General features: G+C 46.3%; 1 protein-coding gene across 1 annotated transcript in view; it reads left to right on the top strand.

Annotated features, from left to right (window-relative positions):
• Positions 1-20,648, top strand: part of galnt12 (UDP-N-acetyl-alpha-D-galactosamine:polypeptide N-acetylgalactosaminyltransferase 12) — a 39,757-nt gene extending 19,109 nt beyond the window's left edge. Inside the window, 6 exon segments of the mRNA XM_080786966.1 lie at positions 2,728-2,845; positions 5,686-5,862; positions 10,751-10,882; positions 12,308-12,418; positions 13,450-13,605; positions 18,247-20,648. Coding sequence (XP_080643092.1) covers positions 2,728-2,845; positions 5,686-5,862; positions 10,751-10,882; positions 12,308-12,418; positions 13,450-13,605; positions 18,247-18,390 — 838 coding nt within the window. The 3' untranslated portion in view covers positions 18,391-20,648.
• The last annotated feature ends 2,929 nt before the right edge of the window (positions 20,649-23,577 follow it).

Here is a 23,577-nt window from a genome sequence, read left to right as displayed (position 1 = left end):
AATGTAGACATACTGTAGTACTCTATAGTGTACACTGCATGAAAAGAGGAGTTGACGGGCAATTGTGGGCACTAGATTTTCCCGTAAACCTCACGTTTAGCAGGCATATACAGTAATATACCGTACAGGTGTGATGGTGCAATTTGGGGGTGTACCGGAGTTTGTTGGAAAGTTTAACGGGAGTTTCCTGTAATATACACATCCGTGTTCCATGCTTTTTGCGCAGTGGTATGTATGGTATGGTTTCATTATATAGATAGATATTCCACTGTTATGTTCTTAACGTACGTATGATTCTTGATGACAATCTTTTTTATGTATTTGATGTGTTTTTGTTCTTGCGTACTATAAGTCGCTTTGGAATAAGAACGTCTGAATCGGACCGCTAAGAGGGGAAAAAACTACAAGCTATGATGACTTAAACTATGACTGAATGTAGTGACACTTCCGTCAACAAATAAAAACTTGACTCGGATGTTATAGAGAGGGACTATAGTGGAGAAGAGATCCAGTAGAACTACAAGACAAGTCATTTTACGTTTGGTTGCGCTCGGGCGTTGCACTCTGAAAATAGTCTTATCTACAACAAGCCAAAAATCTACATCAACTGCAGATTTAGCCGACTACAATTTTATGATAATTAGTTGCCTAAAACTAGACTTGAACTAAAACATTTCGGATGACTAAAATGTGACTAAAACTAAGTGTAATTCTATTCAAAAGACTATAAAACTAAATCAACAGTGCCACAGACAGCCCAGGCCAGACTGCTGCTGACCTAATTGGACCCCCGGGCGGCAGGGATCAATGGATCAATGGCATTCATTCTTATTCTCATCGCATGGCTGTTGATCACAGGCCTTTATGGCATGGCCGAGAGGAGTTCTGAAAGAAACACGTGGCTCGTCAACATTTACTCATTAACTCGGGGAAAATACAGCCGCTGAAAGCCAAAGTAGCTGCATCTCAGTATTGTTGTAGGGAGGGTGCAGTTCATCTCAGTATTGTTATAGGGAGGGTGCAGTTAATCTGAGTATTGTTATAGGGAGGGTGCAGTTCATCTCAGTATTGTTATGGGGAGGGTGCAGTTCATCTCAGTATTGTGATAGGGAGGGTGCAGTTCATCTCAGTATTGTGATAGGGAGGGTGCAGTTCATCTCAGTATTGTTATAGGGAGGGTGCAGTTCATCTCAGTATTGTTATAGGGAGGGTGCAGTTCATCTCAGTATTGTTGTAGGGAGGGTGCAGTTCATCTCAGTATTGTTGTAGGGAGGGTGCAGTTCATCTCAGTATTGTTGTAGGGAGGGTGCAGTTCATCTCAGTATTGTTGTAGGGAGGGTGCAGTTCATCTCAGTATTGTTGTAGGGAGGGTGCAGTTCATCTCAGTATTGTTATAGGGAGGGTGCAGTTCATCTCAGTATTGTTGTAGGGAGGGTGCAGTTCATCTCAGTATTGTTGTTATAGGGAGGGTGCAGTTCATCTCAGTATTGTTATAGGGAGGGTGCAGTTCATCTCAGTATTGTTGTTATAGGGAGGGTGCAGTTCATCTCAGTATTGTTATAGGGAGGGTGCAGTTCATCTCAGTATTGTTATAGGGAGGGTGCAGTTCATCTCAGTATTGTTATAGGGAGGGTGCAGTTCATCTCAGTATTGTTATAGGGAGGGTGCAGTTCATCTCAGTATTGTTGTAGGGAGGGTGCAGTTCATCTCAGTATTGTTATAGGGAGGGTGCAGTTCATCTCAGTATTGTTATAACTTATAGGGAGGGTGCAGTTCATCTCAGTATTGTTATAACTTATAGGAGGGTGCAGTTCATCTCAGTATTGTTATAGGGAGGGTGCAGTTCATCTCAGTATTGTTGTTATAGGGAGGGTGCAGTTCATCTCAGTATTGTTATAGGGAGGGTGCAGTTCATCTCAGTATTGTTATAGGGAGGGTGCAGTTCATCTCAGTATTGTTGTAGGGAGGGTGCAGTTCATCTCAGTATTGTTGTAGGGAGGGTGCAGTTCATCTCAGCATTGTGATAGGGAGGGTGCAGTTCATCTCAGTATTGTTATAGGGAGGGTGCAGTTCATCTCAGTATTGTTGTAGGGAGGGTGCAGTGCATCTCAGTATTGTTATAGGGAGGGTGCAGTTCATCTCAGTATTGTTATAGGGAGGGTTCAGTTCATCTCAGTATTGTTGTAGGGAGGGTGCAGTTCATCTCAGTATTGTTGTAGGGAGGGTGCAGTTCATCTTAGTATTGTTATAACTTATAGGGAGGGTGCAGTTCATCTCAGTATTGTTATAACTTATAGGGAGGGTGCAGTTTGAGTTGCGTAATTCCACCGTAGCAATAACATGGTTTCTGTGGATGGTTTGGTCTCATTCACGTCGGGTGATGAGACGTTTGGAGGTAACCTTGTTCGTTTTTTTAAGAATTGTTAGCAATAATAAACAAATTACCACCTGGGATTCTCGGTGATCGCGAGAATCCCGCGCTTCGAGCTTGTAGATCTGCGACTTGTGATGCCTTGGGGTGGCGCTGTGGTACGACCACGTAGGCCAGAGCGTTAATCGCAATAAAAGAACACGAAAAGTTCAAATGTGGAGATAAGCGGTTTCTGCCCGACAGCAACGATATACAGTATATATGACTGAATACTTTGAGTAAAGAGGTAATTCGTGTGTGTGTGTGTGTGTGTGTGTGTGTGTGTGTGTGTGTGTGTGTGTGTGTGTGATTCACAGATCTCCCACTATGGCGGGCGGTCTTTTTGCCGTGGGCAAAAACTACTTCCATTACCTGGGCACATACGATACTGGCATGGAGGTCTGGGGCGGCGAGAACCTGGAGTTCTCCTTCAGGGTGAGAAACCGTGTGTGTGTGTGTGTGTGTGTGTGTGTGCGCGCGTGACTCGCAAGTGTCACTGCATACATGTACAGTACTAGCTTTATAGATTAGATACATACTGTGCTTGCTTTGTAATGCTTATCTCTGTGTGGTGTCAAATCTCACAACGGTGTTTGTCTAAACCGCACCCTGACGCTGTAAAAGCTCCACGCACGTACACACACACACACACACACACACACACACACACACACACACACACACACACACTGCTGTGACACATTTATGGCTGCGTGAACGATGGCCCCCTCGGCAATGTGAAGTATTCCCAGCCCATTTTGCACCGAGCCACAATAAGACGCAGGCGACAGCAGAGAGCAGAGAGTTCAGTCCTCAAATCTGCTTCGCATTTGAGACCCGAGACCAGATTCCACAAAATGTCTTCTAAATCATGACAGTTTTCTGAAGGGGGAAAAAAAAACCTGTTTCTGCATCAGTGGTTCACGTCAAGGACCCCAAAAATATGGCCGCTGACCCCCCCCCCCCCCCATCTGAAAATATGTGGTTTCAGGGACTCTCCCCCCAAGAAGCAAATATTTGAGTTAAGAACGTTCGCTGTGATAGCGAATAGATATTCCAAGATTTTCACACATTTTCACACGATTAAAAAAATAAGTAGCAGATCTATAAGAGTGAAGCGCTACGAGCTTGTATGCTATTCTTCAACAGTTCCTCAACTAACCGAATTAATGATATAAGGTTCGCTTCATTGTCTCTTGTGGGAAATTGGTTTGCAGCCAGATAATAGGAAAGGATACACACAACAAACAACATTCAAAACACTAATTATAGAAGACTAAAAGCTTTTCTATTAGCTTTGATGACCTGCTGGCCACTAGTGAAAGTAGTCTGAGAGATTCTGCAAAGGCCTTCTACAGCGGTTCAATGCAAGTTCTCAAATGTTTCCATGCCAAGGACTCCCAAAATGATGGAAATGTTTTGTCCCAGGGACCCCCAGGAGAGAAGTTAAGGTTTTGTCCCAGGGACCCCCAGGAGAGAAGTTAAGGTTTTGTCCCATGCAGGGACCCCCAGGAGAGAAGTTAAGGTTTTGTCCCAGGGACCCCCAAGAGAGAAGTTAAGGTTTTGTCCCAGGGACCCCCAGGAGAGAAGTTAAGGTTTTGTCCCAGGGACCCCCAGGAGAGAAGTTAAGGTTTTGTCCCATGCAGGGACCCCCAGGAGAGAAGTTAAGGTTTTGTCCCATGCAGGGACCCCCAAGAGAGAAGTTAAGGTTTTGTCCCAGGGACCCCCAAGAGAGAAGTTAAGGTTTTGTCCCAGGGACCCCCAGGAGAGAAGTTAAGGTTTTGTCCCAGGGACCCCCAGGAGAGAAGTTAAGGTTTTGTCCCATGCAGGGACCCCCAAGAGAGAAGTTAAGGTTTTGTCCCATGCAGGGACCCCCAGGAGAGAAGTTAAGGTTTTGTCCCAGGGACCCCCAGGAGAGAAGTTAAGGTTTTGTCCCAGGGACCCCCAGGAGAGAAGTTAAGGTTTTGTCCCATGCAGGGACCCCCAGGAGAGAAGTTAAGGTTTTGTCCCAGGGACCCCCAGGAGAGAAGTTAAGGTTTTGTCCCAGGGACCCCCAGGAGAGAAGTTAAGGTTTTGTCCCAGGGACCCCCAGGAGAGAAGTTAAGGTTTTGTCCCAGGGACCCCCAGGAGAGAAGTTAAGGTTTTGTCCCAGGGACCCCCAGGAGAGAAGTTAAGGTTTTGTCCCATGCAGGGACCCCCAGGAGAGAAGTTAAGGTTTTGTCCCAGGGACCCCCAGGAGAGAAGTTAAGGTTTTGTCCCATGGTTATTCTACATTTTTCTGAATACTTTCAAGATTTTTCTTGAAGCTCACAGACACTTCAACTACGTTGAAGAATGCAGCCAAGTACCCAACTTTCAATCCAATAGCCTCTGATTTCCTCAAGGCAGTAAAATAATCTCTCTCTCTCTCTCTCTCTCTCTCTCTCTCTCTCTCTCTCTCTCTCTCTCTCTCTCTCTACTATTTCTCTCCACAACAGCAAAACAGCTTTTGTCCTCACTCACAACAAAGGCTGTCCATTGTACTTTGTTTGATTAAATCATGGCTGAGGGACTGACCAGATCCTTGTGGTGTTTGTGTGTGTGTGGGGACGGGGGACGGGAGGACGATATCATTTCAGTTACAGTGTGACTCTCAAAAAGTAGAACCATATTTCACTTATCCTTGCTCCTTGCATTGGCTCGCAGTCTTGTTTAGAATTGATTTTTCAAATGTTAATTTCATTTTAAGGCCGTCTCTGGGTCTGGCCTAGTATATCTCCAACCTACTCGTACTAAAACGTAGTCGTCACGAATTCCCAGACTAAAAAAGGAGATCAGGGCGTTTGCATCCAGAGCTCCGTCCTCTGCTTTAAATCCCTCTTGAAAAAATAACCTTCCTTTATTCCCTGAAATGTCTTAACCCATTGTGTCCTCCTGCATTCGCTGGAAGTCACTATAATGTTTCTCTGGAGCTCTCTGGTGGAGCCGTTGCCCCGCGACCCGACTACGGATAAGCGGTTGAAGATGGATGGATGCATGGAATAATGAATTGCATTTTTTTCAAGTGCTCAAAGCGCTTTACAACGGTTCATTGTCTTGCCCAACATGGACACTTCCACATGTGGACAGGAGGAGGAGCCGGGATTCAAACCGCCGACCCCAGGGATCATTGGACGACCTGCTCTAACCTCCTGAGCCACAGCCGCACCACGTGGATGTTTTCTCATGTCTGCATGTCTTGTCATGTGACGTGTTTGTTTTGAAAAGGAGCTCCTTTATTATTCTTATCATTCCAGATCTGGCAGTGCGGCGGCACCCTGGAGGTGCACCCGTGCTCCCACGTGGGCCACGTGTTCCCCAAGAAGGCTCCGTACTCCCGGAACAAGGCGCTGGCCAACAGCGTGCGGGCTGCCGAGGTCTGGATGGACGAGTACAAGGAGATGTACTACCACCGTAACCCGCACGCCCGCCTGGTGAGTCTTATTACTACCACCGCAACCCGCACACCCGCCTGGTGAGTCTTATTACTACCACCGTAACCCGCACGCCCGCCTGGTGAGTCTTATTACTACCACCGTAACCCCCCACACCCGCCTGGTGAGTCTTATTACTATCACCGCAACCCGCACACCCGCCTGGTGAGTCTTATTACTACCACCGTAACCCCCCACACCCGCCTGGTGAGTCTTATTACTATCACCGCAACCCGCACACCCGCCTGGTGAGTCTTATTACTACCACCGCAACCCGCACGCCCGCCTGGTGAGTCTTATTACTATCACCGCAACCCGCACGCCCGCCTGGTGAGTCTTATTACTACCACCGCAACCCGCACGCACGCCTGGTGAGTCTTATTACTACCACCGCAACCCACCACCACCGCACGCCTGGTGAGTCTTATTACTACCACCGCAACCCGCGCGCCCGCCTGGTGAGTCTTATTACTACCACCGCAACCCGCGCGCCCGCCTGGTGAGTCTTATTACTACCACCTCAACCCGCACGCCCACCTGGTGAGTCTTATTACTATCACTGCAACCCACACGCACGCCTGGTGAGTCTTATTACTACCACCGCAACCCACACGCACGCCTGGTGAGTCTTATTACTACCACCGCAACCCACACGCCCGCCTGGTGAGTCTTATTACTACCACCGCAACCCACACGCACGCCTGGTGAGTCTTATTACTACCACCGCAACCCACCACCACCGCACGCCTGGTGAGTCTTATTGCTGCCACCCCAACCCTCACGCGTGCCTAGTGAGACTCTATCCCATTAACCCATTCTGACCTGAGATCAGATTCTATAAATGTCTTCTACATCCTGACAGTTTTCTGAAAAAGCTATGTTTTTCTATGTCAGTCGTTCTTCGGTTTTTCAAAAATAGCAGACCTACAAGCTCGTAGCGCGCCACTCAGTGGCGCGCTATGAGCTTGTAGATCTGCTATTTTTCAAAAGCTAAAGCATGACATGATGCTACAACACCAAAAGGGGTTCCTGCCCAGAATGGGATAAGGACAGGGGAGCCCGGGTCGACATTGGACAACCTTTATGGTTCCCATGCGGCCCGCTCTACCCCTGAGCCACTGACCTGTCCACCCCTGTGTGCAGCTGTAGTTATGATCATCATCACGTATGGTGTTCATTTATGGAAGAACACACAGAAACCTATAGGATATATGGAGATTAACCCATTCTGACCGGGAACCCATTTTGGTGTTAGCATCATGTTATGCTTTAGCTATTGAAAAATAGCAGATCTACAAGCTCATAGCGCGCCACCGAGTGGCGCGCTACGAGCTTGTAGGTCTGCTATTTTTGAAAAATCGAAGAACGACTGACATTTTTTTTTAATCTGATCTCAGGTCAGAATGGGTTAATCAGACCAGTGTGTGTCCAGTGGAAACCTCGTATGAATCTGATCTCAGGTCAGAATGGGTTAAGAGGAGTCTGCCCGACAGCGCCCGCAATGCTGTCCTCACAGTATTCAATCACACAACGACGCACACGGCATGACGTGCAGCATCCTCTAGGCTACTGGCTACAGCTCTACTATACTGTACTCTACTGTATAGGAAACATGACGTGCAGCATCCTCTCTAGGCTACTGGCTACAGCTCTAGGGAAGCTAAACACTTTCACAACTACTGTGTAGCAGGAAACAAGACGGGAGGCATTCTTTTTTTTAAGCTCTCTCTCTCTCTGGCTTATTATCATTGCATCTGAAGAACATTTTTACGTGAGTGGTGGTGTGCGGGACAGACGGACGGACGGGTGTTTCCCCTTTTTTGGGATTATAACGCACGTCCTTCAGCCCTGCCCTCTGTGTCCTTCAGCCCTGCCCTCTGTGCCCTTCAGCCCTGCCCTCTGTGTCCTTCAGCCCTGCCCTCTGTGCCCTTCAGCCCTGCCCTCTGTGTCCTTCAGCCCTGCCCTCTGTGCCCTTCAGTCCCCGTTTACTTAACCCATTACCTCACAAAGGGTGAGCAACTCTCACAGCCACAACACTATATAAATAATGATCTGGTGCGTCCCGCATATAGAACAAATATGGGTAAATCCACTTTCCACAGCACTGCCACTCAGGTGTGGAATGCCCTGCCCCCCTTCCCTCAAAACAAACAAATCACTGCTTCCTTTAAAACCGGGCTGAAAAATCACCTGTCAATGTCAGCGCGTCAAAAGGAGAGAAGATGACTGCCCAACCTCCCCATACCCCCCCCCCCCCCCCCCCACCCCCCCCTCCCCCTCCGAGTGATTTATTTGTATTTAGATTTTTTTGGTACTTACACCTGTAAATAAGGTGTTTCATGTTTTTTTGGTATCTCGATTACTGTCATCATTGTATTGTGAATGACTGCATGGGACCCGAATGGAAACAAGACCGCAAGGTCTTTTTTCGGTGCTATCCTTTTGGATAAAATGTGCTTTGACTGTACTGTAATGTACTGTTTTGCATTTGTTATTATCTAATAAAAATAATCAATCAAAAAAAGTCTTTCGAACCTGCGAGGCCATCATCGTTTAAATTCAAAGTCTGGTGAGTTGAGCATACCAGTATACTTTTGCACTACAACAATAAGTATGGCGAGTGTTCCAAGTCCAACCACTGCACTGCTATGGCGAATTACCTCTTTACTCAACCATATCATGTCTCCAGTGGCTGGATTACACTCTTTCAGTGTAATATCCACACACACACACACACACACACACACACACACACACACACACACACTGTGCCAGAGGACATGTGGGCCACGCCAGACACCTGAGCGGCGGACGGACGGGTGCCCGGGCTGACGGGGAGCGTCAGGAGGTTGCGGTGTGTGATTACTTACCGCCTCACCTTAAAGCCCCGTGCCAACGAGTGTCATCATCTGCCTGTCCCCGAGGTGTGTGTGTGTGTGTGTGTGTGTGTGTGTGTGCGTGTGTGTGTGTGTGTGTGTGCGTGTGTGTGTGCGTGCGTGTGTGTGTGTGTGTGTGTGTGTGTGTGTGTGTGTGTGTGTGTGTGTGTGTGTGTGTGTGTGTGTGTGTGTGTGTGCGTGTGCGCGTGTGTGCGTGTGCGTGTGTGTGCGTGTGTGTGTGCGTGCGGTTACATGCAGTACATACCTTTTTTAGAATGAGGACAATCTTGCTCAGTCGGCTCAGTAATGAAGCTGTCTCTTCCCTGCCAACAGGATTTTATTTAGAAACCCCCGAAATTCATCCCAAAGTAAACAAAATCTGATCTGCCGCGATCATTCAATTGAATTCAATTGTATTAAAGTGTCAAATCACAACAAGTTGTCTCAAGACACTTTACAACCAACAAAGATCCACCCAGAGCATTAAGCAATATTGCGACAATGGTAACGAAAAACTCCCCTTTTTAGGGAGAAACGTCAGGCAGAACCCGACTCTAGGGTGGGCGGCCATCTGCCTCCACCGTGTCGGGAGACAGAGGGGGGGGTTGTAGAGGGGGAACAGGAAGAAAGAATAGAAGAGAAATGGATCATTACTTTCACGTTCATCAGAAGAGTTAATATTGTAACTGCGAGAGGTATCGCTGATTTTCTTTTTTTTTTTACTACTTTTGGGAATGTCGTTCCAGGATATACAAATTAGTAGATCGTGGTCACGGGGGGGGGGGGGGGGGGGGGGGGGCTGGAACAACATATTATCCCATACGGGTCGCCAGCTAATTACATATATTTTTGTGTGCGTGTGTGTGTGTGTGTGTGTGTGTGTGTGTGTGTGTGTGTGTGTGTGTGTGTGTGTGTGTGTGTGTGTGTGTGTGTGTGTGTGTGTGTGTGTGTGTGTGTGTGTGTGTGTGTGTGTGTGTGTGTGTGTGTGTGTGTGTGTGTGTGTGTGTGTGTGTGTGTGTGTGTGTGTGTGTGTGTGTGTGTGTGTGTGTGTGTGTGTGTGTGTGTGTGTGTGTGTGTGTGTGTGTGTGTGTGTGTGTGTGTGTGCGTGCGTGCGTGCGTGCGTGCGTGCGTGTGTGTGTGTGTGTGTGTGTGCGTGCGTGCGTGTGTTTGCTGTGGCAGATTGGGTTTGCCCTGGCACGAACACCTTGGCACAGAGTCACCTCCTCTCAGGGAGACGAGCTGAGAGAGTGAGCGAGTGCCACCTGATCCGTGTTTGGATGGCCTCTCTCTCTCTTAACTACACCACACTGAGACGCGCACACACACACACACACACACACACACACACACACACACAGCTGAGCAAAGGCTCATACAAGCCTGGCTTTGCACGCTTATAGTTCTTCAAAATGTTGTGTGATTGCTTGCTGCAGTGTTGCGGAGAGAGCTGTAGATGGTGCTGTTGCACACAGATGGTGCAGGCATGCTGCTGTGTCCAAATGAAACGGTGAACAGCAGAGGCCCCCAAATGTGTCTCAAAAATCACACCTGTGTGAACCGAGTGGTGCAACTCACCTCTCACCTCTCTCTCTCTCTCTCTCTCTCTCCCCCCCCCCCTCTCTCTCCCCCCTCTCTCTCTCTTTCTCTCTCTCTCATATTAGCAGGCAACAGTGTCTGCAGCACTGTCTCTCTCTCTCTCTCTGTTTCTGGCAAACAGCCCCCCTACTGGTACTCATTATACTGGTGCTCATTAGTGAACACATAGGTGAACACGGACATTGCTGTTCCTTGGAGTGGTTGCACCACTCAAAAATAGCTGATCTACAAGTGCAGAACGCTGCACTGTGTGGCGTGTTGTGAGCATGCAGATCGGCAAGTTTTACAGTTTAACCAGGTTTTATAGCGATTACAGTAGTGTGTGAAATGGCGGTATAGGGTAATAATACTGAACAAGACGGAACGATACCGTAATAATCTTATTTACGATAACGTGGCGGCGTTTTGTTTTCCAGGAGGCGTACGGAGACGTGACGGAGCGCAGGAGGCTGAGGGAGCGTCTGGGATGCAAGGACTTCCGCTGGTTCCTGGAGAACATCTACCCTGACATCCACGTGCCTGAGGACCGCCCGGGGATGTTTGGCATGGTGAGTACCCCTGGAGAACATCTACCCTGTTTGGCATGGTGAGTACCTACCTGGAGAACATCTACCCTGTTTGGCATGGTGAGTACCACCTGGAGAACATCTACCCTGTTTGGCATGGTGAGTACCTACCTGGAGAACATCTACCCTGTTTGGCATGGTGAGTACCACCTGGAGAACATCTACCCTGTTTGGCATGGTGAGTACCTACCTGGAGAACATCTACCCTGTTTGGCATGGTGAGTACCTACCTGGAGAACATCTACCCTGTTTGGCATGGTGAGTACCACCTGGAGAACATCTACCCTGTTTGGCATGGTGAGTACCTACCTGGAGAACATCTACCCTGACATCCACGTGCCTCAGGAAGATGTTTGGCATGGTGAGTACCTACCTGGAGAACATCTACCCTGTTTGGCATGGTGAGTACCACCTGGAGAACATCTACCCTGTTTGGCATGGTGAGTACCACCTGGAGAACATCTACCCTGTTTGGCATGGTGAGTACCTACCTGGAGAACATCTACCCTGACATCCACGTGCCTCAGGAAGATGTTTGGCATGGTGAGTACCTACCTGGAGAACATCTACCCCGTTTGGCATGGTGAGTACCACCTGGAGAACATCTACCCTGACATCCACGTCTCACAGGAGGATGTTTGGCATGGGTGAGGGAGAACAGTTTACAATTTATCCCATTTTGACCTGAGATCAGATTCTAAAAATGTCTTCTCTAAATCCTGACAGTTTTCTGAAAAAGCTATGTTTCTATGTCAGTCGATTTTTCAAAAGTAGCAGACCTACAAGCTCGTAGCGCGCCACTCTACGAGCTTGTAGATCTGTTATTTTTTAATAGCTAAAGCATAACATAATGTTAACACCAAAAGGGGTTCCCACCCAGAATGGGTTACCGTATTATGGGATGGACAGTGTTGTCCCTGAACACGTTCAAAGAACGATCGTTCATATTTTGGGTGAACGTGAACCGAACGTACTGTATTTTTGCCTGATGAACGTCATTGTGAACGCGTTCGTTTCTGGCGTCCCGCATGGCCAGTGGCCACATTTACAGTAAAGCATTTACAGTAAAGCAGTGGCTCTCAAACTGACTCACGTCAAGGTCAAGGACCCCCTTGGCCTCGGGACCCCGTATGAACATTTGTGTGTAATAAAAACAGATCTACAAGCTCAAAATAGGGCATGAAACGGCACGTTTTGATCTTGTAGATCTGCTACTTTTCTGAATCACATGACGTTTCCATCTGTCAGACGATATATCATCATCATCATCATCATACTATAATTCAGTCAATGTCTGAATGTGTGTCTGGCGCAGTACCCCTGCGGCCACAAGGGGGGGGGTACTGCGCCCGTGGTAAGGGCTAGTATATATAACTTAGAGATTGTGAACTTGTTGGTTGTTCACAGCTGAAGAATCGAGGCAAAGTGAACTTCTGCTTCGACTACAACCCTCCGGACGAACTGGTGACCGGTCACCGGGTCATCCTGTACGCCTGCCATGGCTTGGGCCAGAACCAGGTACTGTACTGTACATCTGCCTTCAGACAATTCAGTTGTATTAAAAGTGTCAAATCACAACAAGTTGTTATTCAAATTCGAAAGCATCTATTGTATATAGTAGCAGATCTGCAAGCTCGAAATGTGTTGCTTCGCGCAGCGTTTAGAGCTTGTGGATCTGCCATGTTGATGCTTTAGTGTGATGATACATATACAGTATGATCAAGTAGGGCGTTCATTTTGAAAGAAAAAAATTATAAAAAATGTGAGATAAGCGGTTTCTGCCCTACAGCAACAATATACAACTATACCGTATGTTTTGATGTGAGCTTGTATGTCTGCCGTACGACGGGCTATAAATGAAGCAGGGTTTTTTTTTTTATCCTGTGCATTTTCTCACATCCTGCATTTTGGATTTCTATTTCATTGAGGCTCGATCGCGCTGATGCCCTCTTCACCGGCAACGGGGCCTTGTTGCTGCTGCTGGGGTGTGTGTGTGTGTGTGTGTGTGTGTGTGTGTGTGTGTGTGTGTGTGTGTGTGTGTGTGGGGGAGTGCAGCACGCACGCACGCATGCACAGTGTACACAACAACACCCGTCACACTCACCTGCGTAACCCGCACTACTGTAGTACTACAAAGTACACCCACACACCATGCCTGAGTTACAGCATATCCCCACGCACGCACGCACACATGCACGCGCACGCACGCACGCACGCACGTGTGGGTCATGTGCGGGAGCGCTGCGACGCGCTGCGACGCGTTGTGAGCTTGTAGATCTGCTATTTTCAGCATGCAACCAAGTGTAAAATTACGTATACTGGATCTGTTGTCCACTATAGTCCCTTCCTAACATTAGTCTAGTTTTTATTTGTTGACGAAATTGTCAGTATATTTAGTCTTAGTTTTAGTCACCATAGCATAGTTTTAGTTTTAGTTTCCACTTAGTTTTCTTCAGTGGAAAAGGTAGTCGACGAACATTCTTCGTCTTAGTTTTAGTCGACGAAAACAACACGTCCCCTGACCGCTGTGTTTCTACTTCCTCCCGCAGTTCTTCGAGTACTCCTCGGACGGAGAGCTCCGCTACAACACGCGCGAGCCGGCGGGGTGCATCGTGGGAGACAACGTCTCCACCTACCTGACGGTGGCGCTGTGCCGGCGACCGGGGCAGCCCCTCCCACAGGACCACAAGTTCATCCTCAGGAAGGTAAGACGCGCGCACACTGAGTGTGTGAGTGTGAGTGTGAGTGTGTGGGTGTGTGAGTGTGTGTGTGTGAGTGTGAGTGTGAGTGTGTGTGTGTGTGTGTGGCAGAGTGGCAGAGGACACCATGCGAAGTGCCAACCTGCTCACGGAGAGCAGTTAGGGGTTAGGTTACAGTCGGTGTCTCACTCAAGGACACTTTGACACTAACCGGGGGGGGGGTTAGTGTCTTTACTTTTAAATACGTTTTTTTTCAGAATCTACAGCTTGCTACTGTAGGCCAAGGGTTCTCAACCCGTGGGTTTTGGGGGGGGGGTCCCCAAATTATTAAAAAAACAACAACTTTTTTTCCTTTTTTTTGCAACTGTATGACTGGAAATGAAGAGTTTACATATAGTACACATATATACACCTTCCCTAATGATTATCTAATTTCAGTAATTATTTATGGTGTATTGTCTCTATTATTAAGGTTATTGTAGCAGTCAATTTATATTGGGGGTCGGGAGGCCGATATAACGGTGTGTCTCCCTACTTTGGAGAAGTAGTTAGCCAGAAATGAGGACACTGAGGGTCTCTTTGTCTGTCTTAAATACCAGATATGAGGACGCTGAGGGTCTCTCTGACTGTCTTAAATACCAGATATGAGGACGCTGAGGGTCTCTTTGACTGTCTTAAATACCAGATATGAGGACACTGAGGGTCTCTCTGTCTGTCTTAAATACCAGATATGAGGACACTGAGGGTCTCTCTGACTGTCTTAAATACCAGATATGAGGACGCTGAGGGTCTCTTTGACTGTCTTAAATACCAGATATGAGGACGCTGAGGGTCTCTTTGTCTGTCTTAAATACCAGATATGAGGACACTGAGGGTCTCTCTGACTGTCTTAAATACCAGATATGAGGACGCTGAGGGTCTCTCTGTCTGTCTTAAATACCAGATATGAGGACGCTGAGGGTCTCTCTGTCTGTCTTAAATACCAGATATGAGGACGCTGAGGGTCTCTCTGTCTGTCTTAAATACCAGATATGAGGACGCTGAGGGTCTCTTTGACTGTCTTAAATACCAGATATGAGGACGCTGAGGGTCTCTTTGACTGTCTTAAATACCAGATATGAGGACGCTGAGGGTCTCTTTGTCTGTCTTAAATACCAGATATGAGGACACTGAGGGTCTCTCTGACTGTCTTAAATACCAGATATGAGGACGCTGAGGGTCTCTTTGACTGTCTTAAATACCAGTCCCTGCTAGTGGTGGACAAACGGACCGAGCAGATTGAATCAGCGTGCTGATTGAAAGGCAGATCTGCTCGCCTTTAACACGCTGCCGCTGAGGGATGTTTCCCCTCTGCACGAGAAGCCCCCCCCCCCTCGCTACGTTATTTACTATAGCCTACACCTGTCACCTGATACTGAGAGTTATAGGGTTTCCAAACGTGTCTTGACATCAGTTATGTTGATTTTGTCGACTAAAAGTGTTCGTTATTGTTCGTTTCACTGACGAAAACGAAATAAAAAATAAAATACATTTTAAGCTAGTATGATGACTAAAACTGAGACTACATAATTATATTGACAATTTCATCAACAAAATACAAAAATAGACTCAAATGTTATTGACTAGTGGGGAAGAGATCCAGTAGAATTAAAAGACACAATTCGTTTCATGCTTGGCTGTGCTCTGAAAATAGCCAATCTACAAGCTCACATAATACAGACTCGTTCCTTATTTTTTGGGGAATCAATGAATGACAGCAACGACATACAAAAACTGTAAATGTATACACTGAGATTGTATCTTCTTTTTTTTCTGGAGCGTCCCGTATTTGTCTTGGAAATAATGGGGACGCACAGCCGCGTTGAATTTAACCCATTCTGAACGGGAATCCATTTTGGTGCTAGCATCATGTTATGCTTTAGCTATTGAAAAATAGCAGATCTACAAGCTCATAGCGCGCCACCGAGTGGCGCGCTACGAGCTTGTAGGTCTGCTATTTTTGAAAAATCGAAGAACGACTGACATTTTTAGAATCTGATCTCAGGTCAGAATGGGTTCATCAGACCAGTGTGTGTCCAGTGGAAACCTCGTACGAATCTGATCTCAGGTCAGAATGGGTTAAAAGACACAAGTCGTTTCATGCTTGGCATGTGCTCCGAAAATAGCCAATCTACAAGCTCACATAATACAGACTCGTTCCTTATTTTTGGGGAATCAATGAATGACAGCAAACGACATACAAAAACTGTAAATGTATACACTGAGATTGTATCTTTTTTTAATTCTGGAGCGTCCCGTATTTGTCTTGGAAATATGGGACGGACGCACAGCCGCGTTGAATTTAAAGTAGTGGGCAAAGTGACAACCCTGTATACTCACTATTCAGAGCAGGTTCTCAGAGTAAACAGTACGCCTGGCAAACTCATCTCTCAAACTAAACAACCAACAACTTCAGTTGATGAGCACACATGCTGTCTAAATATGCAGTGAATCACATGCTGTGTAAATATGCAGTACAATTGGTAGAAAAGGATGTGCCCGTATATTGACGTACCCAAAATATGGACCACAGGTGTTTTATTTTTTAATCTGAAAAAGCCTGCATCGCTTTTGCTATAAAAAAAATTGCTGATATAGAAGGCTCATAGAGCGTCACTTTGTGCTTCGCTATGGGCTTGTAGATCTGCTATTTTTTTTTTGTTGTGCAAATCTGAATATTATTATTATTATTATTTATTTTTTTTGCTCAAATTTTGCCTCTAGGGGAATCTGGAACTAAATATTTTGAGATGGGGCTTGGCGGCCTGTTTTGATGGAAAGCGATGACCCATCATTTGCAGCCACATATACCTCTGAACCCTATGGCATGTATTTATTTAACCTATTGGGAAAATGTACTGGGAAAACATGAGCTTCAGTTTGCTGCTCAGTCTCGTGCTTTCGATTAGTCCATGTTTGATGAAAGGTCACTTCTTGAGAGAGCGTTTCTCTCTATTAACCCATTTTGGTCGGGAACCCGTTTTGGTGTTAGGATTACGTTGTGCTTTAGCTATTGAAAAATAGCAGATCTACAAGCTCATAGCGCGCCACCGAGTGGCGCGCTACGAGCTTGTAGGTCTGCTATTTTTTGAAAAATCAAAGAACGACTGACATTTTTAGAATCTGATCTCAGGTCAGAATGGGTTAAAAACCATTAGGTTCACACATGGTGATCAAAAGGCTAGAGGCAGCTGTGACGCTATTCATCTTAACATTTCACCAACCTAGCATCACCCTTTTATGTGCGTGAAGGGCAGCGGGGATCACACGTGACCTTTTGTGAGTATTCGGTTTGATGAATGACCAACGCAACCCATTGGCAAGAGCCAGAGTTATACTGTATATACAGTATTACTGTGTAGTATAATTTAATTTAAGTCATAGTCTTTTGAATAAAATTCCATTTACTTTCAGTCTGGTTTCAGTAGAGTAAATCTACGGTTGATTTTGTAGACAAAATGTAATTTCGTGGGCCTTGATGGTGTCTTAATGCCTGCTTTTACACACGACCTGTTGTGAGCTTCTGTAAAGCGCCTTGGATAAAGGCGCTATATACTGTTAAATGCACCATTTACCATTTACTAGATCTGCTATTTTCAGAGCGCAACACCCGAGCGCAACCAAACATACTGTAAGTGGAGGGGATTCGAGTGAAAATCAACCGATAATCCCCAGTAGGTTACTGTACTTATCGGTCTATACTGCACATTCTGGGAGCCTAGTGATAAACGACAAGCCTCCTCATACCCTCACCTAAACATAAACGCAAGCACGTAGCAGCGCGGTCCCCAACCTTAATCATCGTTTTCGTTTTATCAATGCCAATCCCATCCAGTAGGCTCCCAGACTCCATGCAGTAGGTCGATAAGATCGGCTTGATAAGTACTGTAACCGACTGGGAATTATCGGTTGATTGATACCATTCGAAGCGGGTGGTAAGTGTGTAAAAATGACTCGTCTTTCCCGTCCTACTGGATCTCTTCTCCACTAGAGATAGTCGAGGTTTAGTCGCAGAACATTTTTTTCGGCCATAGTTTTAGGAGATTAACATTTTCTTCTCCATCATTTGTTGGTATGGAAACCTAAACGTAAAGGACAAAAACCAACCTTGGTAGGATTGTGAGAACGGCCTCAAAGATTGCCGGAGTTAATTTCAGTAGTCTCTAGACCAAGTATTTAAAGACCAGGCCGCTTGAGAAAGCCAAGTCCATTTGTACGGACAACTCCCATCCCCTCAGCTCTGAGGTCAAGCTGCTTCCCTCTGGCATTCGCCTAAAAGTTCCAGGGGCCAAAAGCAACGGGTATAAGTTCTCCTTCGTGCCTGTAGCTATCCAGGCTCTAAATGCCGATAGGAGGAGGTAACTTGTCACCTGACTCACTTGTATATAATTATTTATACAACTTTCTGGAAAAGTTATGAATTATAATGTTACACTGATACCTCGAACTGCCATCCTGTTTTAATGTTCCATGTGTACTATGTGCCTTTTTACTGTGTTTCTGTGTTTCATGTTACCTGCCTGCGTTATGCCTTGCTATGTAAACCAAATCGCCCCACGGGGACAAACAAATAAATGAACCTATAACAACCCCATCTCCCTCCTCCAGGACGGCAGCTTGTACCACGTGATGAGCGGCCAGTGTGTGCAGGCCGTGGAGGAGACGGACAACGGCAGCCCGGCCCCGGTGCTGCGGGCCTGCCTGGCGGACTCCCCGCACCAGAAGTGGTTCTTCGAGGAGAGGGGAGCGTAGCGGACCGGACCGGGAACAGAGGGGAGAAGAGAGAAAGGTTCAGGTTCACAGACGTGGGAGGGGGTCCACCGTAGAGTTCTCTACTGGCCTGGAAATTATTAAGGCCTGGCCCTAACTGGGCCCTAAGTTGTCCGGGCCCCGAAGCCCGGCCCGGCCCGACCTGACTAATTAGCATGGATTTAAGGCCTGACCTGGCTCTAAAAAGTCGGGTATAGGGTCGGGTTCTGGCAGAATTTGAGAACTCTTATCACAGAGTAAAAGTGAAACCAGTCGGCACCATCTTCATAATACATAAACACACAGACAGAACAGAACTATTATTTTTTATTAAAAACAAACAATACATATATATTTTTTCATGGAGCCCAATAAGGCCTGGCCAGGCCCGAAAACGTCGGGTCGGGCCTGGTCGGGTTTCGGGCAGAATTTGAGAACTCTAGTCCACCGTCCATCTGAGAGAGGTGGTCCCGAACGGACCGGACCTTGAGATCCCGTGCTGTAGTCCGATCCAGGACCTTTAGAACCTGTGCTGTAGTCCGATCCAGGACCTTTAGAACCTGTGCTGTAGTCCGATCCAGGACCTTTAGAACCTGTGCTGTAGTCCGACCCAGGAATGCTGATATCTGCGGATGCTGTTGAGTTGAACAAAAAAAAAAAGAAAGGAAAAATTTGCTGTCGTGGTAGAAACCTCGTATCGCCGTATTCAAGTTTTTTTTTGTTTGTAAATTTAACGTGTAAAAGCATCAAAAGCAGCAGATCTACAAGCTCTCTAAGACAGGCCCCGGGGCCACAGGGGGGTCAAAATGAGTCATTGACCCCTTCAATTAAAAGGACCACCTTTAACACCTTTTGTTTTCAAAGGGCGCACCGCTGGCAGCAGACCGACGGTCAGGCGCAGAGCGCCCCGTAGGTATATGCAAATGTATGTATGGTTGCCCCCAGGCCCTCTATACTTGTGCAAATGACCCCTACACCGTTGTCTCGTGACCCCTACACCGTTGTCTCATGACTAGGCATGTAACGATATATCATATATCACGATATATCGATATTATATCCCGACGATATGTATCGTAAAAATCTTATTTTTTTTTAGGGGGGGCTAGTGTGTGATGATAAATGTCAGCTGTAATCATATTCCATCATATTCACATGATTCTGGAGAGAAATGAGACAGTAGAGGCCTGGAGAGGGGAGCTGTATATGTGTCTGTGCCCCAGGTGATGGTCGTTATTGATTAATGCATCAAGGAAGGCAATTAAATATTTGCAATGTAGTTAAATAAAAATTGTGAAAAAAGCTTTGAGGGGAAGATAAATCATGAAAAAAAAAAATTGGTCATTTTGTCTGGAAAATCATTGTGTTGAAAATATTGTGAAAAATCGTATCGTGAACCTCATATCGTGATGCGTATCGTATCGTGAGTTGAGTGTATCGTTACATGCCTATACTCATGACCCCTACACGGTCTCGTGACCCCTACACCGTTGTCTCCAGCGGCCGGGGCCGCTCTGTAGATCTGCTACTGTTGAATTTGAATCCGGAAAAGTCACCGTTTTTTTTTTCTTCCGACATAGACGATGCCCTTGTTTTCAAAGCGAGAAGACACACGCGTCGTATACGCCTGTTTTTTTTGCGGCATTATAACGTTTGCACACTCTCTCTTTTTTTGGTGTGCCTGCTGGTGCTCATTGAGAAAAGTGCACAAGTTCATGAAGGAAGGACTTTCTGGGATTAATATTATTTTTGGTTCTTCCTTTTCATTGCACGATGATAATGCTGGTGGTGCAAACCTCTGGGAGACTGGAGCCGATTGGAATATTATGGACGATTATGTGCAGTGTATAATATATATATATATATTGTATTATTCAACGTTTCTTTTAATCGCACATGCTGGTAGTTTTATCTTGTTTATATTTCCCGTCGCGGGCTAAATTAACTTGTGGTCTCGGGTGGCTATAGACTGTTTGTTGCCTCACAAACACATTCCAAATGCAGTTGGCTCACGGAAACTCTTTTAATGATTAAGTGGAGAATTAATGTGAAGCGTTTCGTCTTTACAGTCGCGCACATTTTCTCCTAATATAAATTTAAAATCATCAAAGATACTTTTGAGACTATAGTCCACTTGTAATAGCTTTTTGTGTGAGAGTTGAACTCTCTCTCTCTCTCTCTCTCACACACACACACACACACACACACACACACACACACCGGAAGCGTGTGGCAGCAGCTGTTGACTGCATGATGGCGCTATGGAGTGACTGTGCGCTCCATTGTCGTCACCGCTAAACCCTTACCTTATCCATAAACTTCTTTGCCTTTTTTATTTACTATTTTGCAAAACATTTTTGAATACTAGTTAAAATGGCCAGTCTATACAAGCTCACAACGTGGATTGGCTAGTTGAATTATTCAAAAATGTTTTTCAAAATAGTAAAAAAGAGTTTAGGGATAAGGGGTTTAGCGTGACATGACGAAAATGGAGCCCTGTGTCTCTCACTGCATCACACCAGTCACTGTAGTGTACAGTTCCACTCTTACCCTGTAGAGGGAGCCAGTACTCCCCCCCTCCCTCTCCTGCAGTCTGCTGTGTGCTTGTCTGTTGAAAAGTGGAACCAGCACTCCTTGGGGTGTTGTGATGTGATGTCACCGTTTCCACTTTATTTAGTTCCACAGCCATGTTGTACACCTGTGATTTTACCCCGCACCCCCCATTTGATTAGATGTATTCTCTATGCCAGGGGTTCTCAACCTGTGGGTCGCGAGCCGCGACCCATCGGGAGGGTTGCCAAATTAATATATTATTATTATTATTATTATTAAAGAAATAAATGCAACACATGGCCAAAGCATTTCCGGGCGTCCCCAGCCAAAAAAAATTTGAGAACCCCATGCTCTTTGGAACCAGAATCTATACACACAGTAAAACTGTCAAGCATTTTACACAAATTCCCATTGTTCCACACGCTGATAATGTTTAGTCTCGGGGTCAACGTTGATCTTGATGCAGGACATTTGCTTATTCGGCAGCATTCACCACCAGGGGGACGCACACGCAGATTAGACACGCCAACGGACCGTGCTTGCGGTTAGGGTTAGGTTAGCCCTGAAACATGACTGCCATGATGATTATCATGACAGTCATGACTTAACTGCACCCCGTTTCACGCGGTCGCCACATTTACAACAAAAACGTATATATAAACATTTTTTTATCCGAGCGCCCCGGCTACTTTTTTCAAACCGGGTTCGTTTGGGAAATCCACAGTTGCACACCGGGAGCGCACTCGCCTATTAGTCTGGTATTGGCAGGGCAGTCAGCGTACCTATATCGAACACACTGAGTGCCACCCTCCTCCCGACCGATAAGGGCGCGTAGTTGAAAGCCAATGGCAAAATAACAGCTCGGATAAAAATGCTTTTTATTAAAGAACGCGGGATGCAGCCATTCTAATCGCTGGTGCAGCAACTAACTAACACCCGTGGGACAAATTTGTGAGTACTTTATATTTGAAATCAGAATGTTTATATATACGTTTTTGTTGTAAATGTAGCGACCGCGTAAAACAGGGTGCAGTTAAGCCATGACTCTCGTATGAATACGAGAGTCATGATGAACCATGGCTAGGGGTTAGGTTAGGGTTTGAGGTATAGGTTCTGCATGGTACACCCACATTCCCTGTGTGACAGACGGGCTCCATTTACAGAACCAATGTAGGAGTAGTCGGGTCTGAGCAGAATTTATCTAGCTATCCTGACTTTGAAGTGCTGGCTATATACTCACATTTATTTTCAGTGCATGGATTTGACAGTACTGCTCTGTGCAAATACGGAATCTATAGCTTGCTGCTTAAGCACAAATGGAAAAATATAAGCATCTCTAGTGATATTTTTGGGATCCCAACTCTACCAGGGAGGACACGACTTTGTCCTGCTCTGCTCTTCGTCGGAAAATAACTAACTCGCATATTAATCACCGCTCCGCAGTTACCCTGTGTCTCGCCTACGTCTCCCAGACTACAGCTGTATTGGGACGGGGGGGGGGGGGGGGGTGTGTGTGTGTGTGTGTGTGTGTGTGTGTGTGTGTGTGTGGATGGATGGGGGGGCAGGACAGCTGTTGACATGCCCAGAGCGCTAGGACACCAGATGGGATCCTGATTGATGCCTCGCTCCCTGCCCACCTCCCACCTCCCAATACTTTGTCATCAAGTGCCTCGCTCCCTGCCCACCCCCCTCGCTCCCTGCCCACCCCCCCCCCCCTCGCTCCCTGCCCCCCCCTCCTCGCTCACGGCCCCCCACCATTACCCCCGACGGCTGTGTCATTGAGAGAGAGAGAGAGAGGGAGGTGTGTTAGTTTGACAGTGACAACTTTCTTTGCCCCCCCCCCACCCCACCTCTCTCTCTCTCCCCATATTAATGATAACACGACATTTATTTGAAATGTTTTGTTTACATTTATTTTTGTAATTCTTTTGTATCTAAGAACTTCAATTAAAGGTATATTCAATGATTTCACTTAATTCAAATATATCACTAATTATTTTGGTTTTGTTGTGATAATCCTCTCTACTATAGAGTGTGCTGACCATAGTTAGCCCCTGGGGGTCAAAAAACCTTGGGTTTCGTTTTTGGTTCTCTATCCTGATTGGATGAAAGCTTGGGTCCCAAGGCAAAAACGAAACCTAAGGTTTTTTTGAGTGAAATCACTGAATATACCTTTAAAACACTTTGCGATGCACGGTGGTAGACCATCGCGTCTTCCTGTCGCACGTTGTATAGGGGAGCGTCGACAGCAAAGCTCATCGCCTTTCCATCGTCAGGATAACAGCGGGCTTGTTGTTGAAAACGACGTCGAACCATAGTCTATTTTTAGCACCATAGTAGACATCTGTCGGTGTCTCTGCACTCGGGTGCATTCAGCAACTTTCCTTTTCACACCTTCCAACTATAGGCTATATTTGACAGATTAAGCATTTTCGTACGATAATCTGTTTACATCCGATAATGAGATTGAGTGGTATACGTATACGGCCAAATGACATGCAGAGCATGCATGCGCGCCGGCCGGGTCTTACGCTATAGTAGTTTGCCTTTTTTACGGAAGCTTAATGCTGAATTCTCCTTTAGGCGCCTGAGCATTATATGTCTCACTCTGAGGAATAATTTAGTGGTGGATGAATT

Source organism: Protomyctophum bolini, assembly GCF_963924005.1.
Source record: "Protomyctophum bolini genome assembly, chromosome: 17".
In the NCBI taxonomy this organism is placed as follows: Eukaryota; Metazoa; Chordata; class Actinopteri; order Myctophiformes; family Myctophidae; genus Protomyctophum; species Protomyctophum bolini.
This window is presented reverse-complemented; position numbering and strand designations above follow the sequence as displayed.